Raw genomic sequence first — 6,319 nt, 5'->3', positions numbered from 1 at the left:
TGCTTTTTTCAACCAAAGACTGATTCTGTGCAGTATTAAGATAATTTTAGTAATCTGATCATTTATCTATAATTAAATAAAATATCTCTACACAGCTTCACTTTTTAAGCTAAAATCTAAAATTGAATTACACTGCTGCTGTATTGCAGTCATCAGTTTGTACTGTTGACCATAGTGTTTTTTTTTTTTTCCAAATCTCTTTTTTTAAACAAATATATAACTCAACTTTTGTGTCATACATTTAAATTTTGAAGTTCTTATGATGTTAAAGTAATCTAATGATCTTTTTAACATTTGGCGAGAAACATTTTGATGATCCCCATGACTTTGGGGAAAATAATCTTTGGACTCAGGAGAAAAGAATTGGAACTTTATGAAAGGTGTATGCTTTCCTCCTTCAGGACCTGGATAAGTTCCCACAGCAGATGGAATCATGAGTTCTGCTTTCCGGCAGGAAATCCTGAAGGAGGATGTTGAAATGTCGTTTTGAAACCATTGACTAATGCATTTGGTTCTGCAGCAGGCAAATGATTCAAAACACATTCATATTAAATAAACCTCACTAATGTTACATAATTAAAACAATTCTGCAAAAACAAAACAAAAAAATCCTGCAAAGAAAACCTTCACAGCGAAATAACGACTTCTCTTTAGTTCTTGCAAACACCGGATGGCTTGTGTTGTTTGTAATGGTGGTACAACCTGTTATTAGGCTTAAGGGAAATTACTTTCTTCACAATCTGTTTGACTGTCACATAAAAAAATAAAGCAAAAACTAAAGTAATCGATTTATGGGACAAATATTTTCTTTTTCACAGTACAGTATAGTTTTACTGTAATCTCTAAATCTATCTGTAACAGTTAGACTTTCAGTTTTAGATGGTTTCAGACTATTCTAGCCATCTAAAAAAATGGCTACTAAAAGTTTAGCTTATGTATTTATCTATCTGTTTTTTTCATGTATGTGTTTTCCTTTATTCCTGGCTTTAACAATGTTTTTTTTTTTCTTTTTTTTACTGAGCTTGTATCTTTGGCCTAGTTTCCTGTATTTGTTTGTATCTCTCTTCTCTCCCCCTCAATAGCCAAAGCAGATGGTCGCCCTTCCTGGTTTTTTTTTTTTTTTTTTTCCAAAGTGCTGCCCTCTGACCTCTCAGAGTAACTCTGCGTTTTTCTGTGGAACTGTTTTTCCCCTTTGTAAATAAAATCATATTGAATGTGAATGAACTCTGTTAAACTGGATCAAGTTGAGTTGCATAAAATTTGACTTGATCTGATATTAACTGAGTTCTACATGGTTTGAAAAAGACACAAAGTTGTATTTTCTTTAAGAAAAAAAAGATTATATGGATAAAACTGAACTGAATTGAAGAAATCTATCTTGAAATTATACTTTACGCCATACGTTTTGAAATCATTTTAGCAATCAAATTTAAGTAATGGTGCTCTGTTAGGTTACTTTCTTGTCAACACAAATATATGGCTTATATCTTGACAGTTCAGTGCATTAAGACATAAAAGCAGGGTTAAAATGACTTGCTGATATTCAAACCCAGCATCAGAACAGATCAGGAACTATGGAGACTTTAGGTGACTTTAAACATAGCTATTTCAGAAGCTGCGGAGCTTCTAAGATTTTCATGCACAACCATCTCCCAGGTTTACAAAAGCTGGTTTAAAAGCAACGTTTTCTGTGGGCAGAAATTGCTTTTCTGATGTCACACATCAGAAAAGGATGTGCACGCCGGTTCAAGATGGTGGAAAGGGAACACTCAATCCGATAGTTCAGGTACAAAGAATGCTATCTCTGAACGCACAAGCTGTTGAACCTTGAAGCAGATGGGCTACAGTCATTCCTGTTAGCCAAGGAAAGAAAACCAAGGTTAGAGCTCATACACACGCACCAAAATTAGCCAACTGATGGGAGAAACTTTGCCTGATCAGATTAGTATTTATTTCAGCTGAAACATTTATGCTGTGAATTTTGATCTGGTCCGGCTTGAATCAACAGCAGAGGCTGCTGGCAGTGTAATGGTGTGAGGGATTTTTGTGAGGCATTTAAATACCAACGAGTTATGTTGGTATTTACATTACATCCTCAATGGCTACTTCCAGTAGGATAATGGAAATTGTTTATCAAATCTAGTGCCCAACCCATTGGCAGCTGAGCATGTTAAATTTGTACATGACCAGTACATTAAGCTCTTTTGGAGAAACGGCTAACATTCTAAAATAGACTTTAGTTATGCAGCACAAGGCCCGTTTACCAACTGCTAAGTTTTCACTTTAGCAGATAACTGCTCCTGCTCTTGCCAAAGCTTTAAAGTTCAGCTGGAAATGGTTCAATAAGCCACGAGGTGTTTTATTGAATCCCAAACTTTATAGGGGTCTTGAGTTAGTCATATCTTACACCCCATTAAAAACAAGAACTTGTCTCTTGTTGCCAAAAAAAAACTCCTCAAAATGTGAAACGTAAACACACAAGCTTGGCAGGGAAATGCATCTCAGCCCTTTGCCAGTTTTCAGGATTGTGAAATGCTGCGCCTGCCCCTGGTCAGATTCCAGCTGCTAATATTTATGTGTAGGAGAGCGAGTGCTGTTTTCCCTCCTTTTATCCTGGCCTGAGCTCTGGTTATGTAAGCTACAGATGTTTGGCTCCACTGTGCCCCTCTTAGGCCTCAGAGGTGTGGTTATATGAACTCTGAAAAATAACAGCCTCGGTTTATAACAGGTCTGCCAACGAGGACACGCTGAAAAACAAACATGGATCGCAGAGAGGAGATCGTAATTGTATTGTGGTATTCACACCTCTTGGCTGTTTTTCTTTTCCAGATTTTGTCATGTAGAATGCTTGTGATAGATCCACACAACATAGAGTGACTTGGGAAGTGGAATAAAAGCATGATTTCAAAAATCTTTTGAACAAGAAAAGCTTGTAAGCCACGTTTATCCCTCTGATTCGATAGTTTGTAAAATCACCTCTTTCTACAATTTAAGCTTTGTGTCTCTTGCTTTGTTCATCTCATGGTTTGTTGTACCTGTGCTTTTTTCCCCCCTTTAATGTAACAATATTGTGACTCCTGTATTGAATGACCAATAGTTGTGTTGTCAACAGGTTCCCAACACCTGAGCTGTGGATCTCTGCAGCTCCTCCAGAGTTACAGTAGGAACGTATGAGACCTTTCTGATTAATCGTCTCCTACGTCTAAGAGTGTTTTAGGTGTGTTGCCATGTTTCATAGTGTTTCTTGTTGTGTCATACTTTGTCTATTTTCATTTTGGGATGACAGATTTTATATTTAGCGATATTGTTTAATAACTTGACTGTCAGACGTCCCAGACGATGCGACAATTACTAGTTATACTGGATTTTATTTTGAGTTATCATCTGTTTTGACCCTCAAATACATTTGTAGAGGGGAACATATCCTGAGTGGACTCCGACCTTGTTTCATACAAACAGAGTGCCTGGAGATAAAGCAGCAGCTGATGTAATTATGCTGATGAGGCATTCATCAACTTAGGAAAGTATCTTTGACAAATATAAACAAAATGCTCATTCTATACAAGTGTGTGTTTCACTCAGATTTCTGGTTTTTCTGAGAATTTACGACAGCGGATAAACATCCCTAACTTGATCTGTGGTGATGCTCTATGTACAAGCCTTACCAAAAGTTTGTAAACTTACCAAATGTTTCAGATGTGCACTTCCTTTTTGTACTTTAGACCAAGACTGAAAACTTCTCAGAGGATCAAGGAGAAAATTGTTCATCAAGGGCCGACGCAGGAGCGGTCAATCAAATGTGCAGAACACGCAAATCAATTGGACCAGTGCAAGGAGTTATGCAAATGTTTGTCCAATGTAGCGCTGCTGACTGACTGTGTGGGGAGAGCAGGGGTGGTGCAGGACCCCAGAATGTTATTATGCAATAGCAGGCAGCTGTATATAAAGTCAGGAGGACGTCGGAGAGTGGACTTTATGCGAGACAGCCACTTCTTTTTGCACCAAGGTACGCACTGAGCGAGGGACCATCTTTTTTGCTTACAAATTTTAATTTTCACAAACTGATTCTTTGGAGATATTTTTGAATTATTTCATCAGAATATGCTGAAAAATAACTAATATTTCTCCTTTTCTTTTCCAAACGTTCTGCATCTAACTTCTTACCATTTCCCCCTCCCCCTTCCTCTGAGGCAGCATGCTGAGGTTCGTTGTGGCTCTCTGCCTCCTGGCGCTGTCCTGGGCGCAGGATTGCAAGGTGGAGAACTTCCAGGTCAAGCAGGACTTTGACAAAACCAGGGTGAGTTGTGAGTAACATATAATTAGCATTCATAAAGTAACATTTATCCCATAAGGTTTAACTAAAGCTATTTTCCCCAACAGTATGCAGGGACCTGGTATGCTGTAGGAAAGAAGGACCCTGAGGGTTTGTTCTTACTCGACAACGTTGTGGCCCAGTTTAACATCGAAGACGACGGCTCAATGGCCGCCACTGCAAAGGGCAGAGTCATCATCCTGAAGTAGGTTTTTCCTCTGCCCCCCCTGGAGGCCTTGCTGTTCTCTATGCATAGATTACTGAGGATTTTAAATTTTCTTTGTCTCTCTTTGACCTGTAGCAACTGGGAAATGTGTGCCCACATGTTTGCTACCTTCGAGGAATCCACGAACCCTGCCAAGTTCAAGATGAGATACTGGGGAGCTGCCTCATACCTGCAGACAGGAAGTAAGCATGACTTGACTCACAAAAGGAAAGGCAGAGAACAAAAAAACTCCCAAAATTCAACCCGGCGCTGCAGCCGTCTGCTGACATTCAGCGATAGAGCGGAGATTGTTGACCTCAGACCCATTGCTTTTTGGAACGTTCCAAGTTTTAGAGGAAATCTAATGAGCTAAAGAAGCCAGGCAAATCTTCCATTTTAGCAAGCTGAAGCAAACATTCTATAATCTTCACATCACCCGTCCTGCTTTCAGATGACGAACACTGGGTCATCGACACCGATTACGACAACTACGCCGTCCACTACTCCTGCAGGCTGCTCAACGAGGACGGCACGTGCTTGGATAGCTACTCTTTCGTCTTCTCGCGCCACCCGACCGGCCTGAGGCCAGAGGACCAGGCCATCGTCACGCAGAAAAAGACAGAGCTGTGTCTTTTGGGCAAATACCGACGCGTAACACACAACGGTGAGTCGACTCCCACCAGCCGTTATTGATCCTACAGGAGGAGGAGGAGAGGTGGTGGGGGGATCTGAGGGAGGTTGCAATTTGAGTTATTCAATAAGATTAAAGACCAAATTAATGATTAACCGAGGGATGCTGCTTCAAACCTTATGACCAATGTTTATCTTCATTGATTGATTAGAGGAATGTGCACTCAGTGTAATTCTGAGTAAAGCATTTCCAACTGGGTAGTCTGTCATGGACTAAATAAATAATAATAATAAAAGAGAAATACAGTGCAGGTTGTTTGATGAGTATCTTTAATAAGCGTAATGTTTTTCTCTTCTCTCCCAGGTTTCTGCGAGAGCAGCGGAAATGCGGAGCCGCCTCAGTGACCCTTCTCTTGATGCTCCTTTCTTCCTTTCTGCTGGTTTCAGATTGAATCCCACCTCCTCCTCATCCCTACCGCCTCAGTTTCTCTCACACGAGAGGAAGTAGTTTCCTTATTTTTGTTTTTTAAAGAAATAAATAAAAACTTCCACACTTATTGTTGTTCAGAGTCAGCTTTGGCCTCATTCTGTTTCAGTGTTATCCTCGACATCTGTTGCTTATTTTATGTCTTTTCAGTACACTGCTTCATAAGGAAGTGGAGTTATAAATTATCACATGTGGAAATCTTGTCTGATCCAAATATCTCAGAATGTTATCTTGATAAAAGGGGCTTTGCTTTTGCACAAGTACTTTTTTTTTATTAACCTGTAATATCCAGCAAACATATCCAGCAGTAGATCTGTTTGTTAATCTTGACTGATGTTTACTTCTTGGTGCAGTTTTTAAAATAAAACAAACATCTCTTGACTGTTAAATTTTTTTTGTTATGATCTGATCTGCTTTCCACAAGATATTCAATAAATCTGTAGCTGTGGAAGCCGTAAGGTTGTGGAAAATTGCTGCATTTGGTTTCTTTATGCAGTGGATTGATTTATAGGAAACACCCAACATGTCAACTTTACACGTGAACTTTAACAGTTTTTTTTGTCTTTCAGTTTAAACTCTAAGTTTATTTTATTTATGTCCATTAAAAACTGTATTTAGTTATTGGCCTTTGCTCCATCTTAGTAATCAGCTTGGACTCTGGGTTTTAAAATGGTCATTTTTTCCC

The 6,319-nt window shown here is 39.1% G+C and overlaps 1 protein-coding gene across 1 annotated transcript; it reads left to right on the top strand.

The window, feature by feature from the left end:
* The first annotated feature begins 3,899 nt into the window (after positions 1-3,899).
* rbp4 (retinol binding protein 4, plasma) lies at positions 3,900-6,007 on the top strand. Its single transcript, XM_007571132.2, has 6 exons — positions 3,900-4,006; positions 4,195-4,297; positions 4,381-4,517; positions 4,614-4,720; positions 4,969-5,181; positions 5,512-6,007. The coding sequence occupies exons 2-6, from the start codon at positions 4,196-4,198 to the stop codon at positions 5,550-5,552; spliced, it is 600 nt and encodes a 199-aa protein (XP_007571194.1). The 5' UTR covers positions 3,900-4,006; position 4,195; the 3' UTR covers positions 5,553-6,007.
* Positions 6,008-6,319: the final 312 nt, after the last annotated feature.

This window comes from Poecilia formosa, unplaced genomic scaffold (genome assembly GCF_000485575.1).
Source record: "Poecilia formosa unplaced genomic scaffold, Poecilia_formosa-5.1.2 Scaffold274, whole genome shotgun sequence".
Taxonomy (NCBI): domain Eukaryota; kingdom Metazoa; phylum Chordata; class Actinopteri; order Cyprinodontiformes; family Poeciliidae; genus Poecilia; species Poecilia formosa.
Note: the sequence above shows the minus strand (reverse complement) of the source record. Positions and strands in the feature narration are given on the sequence as shown.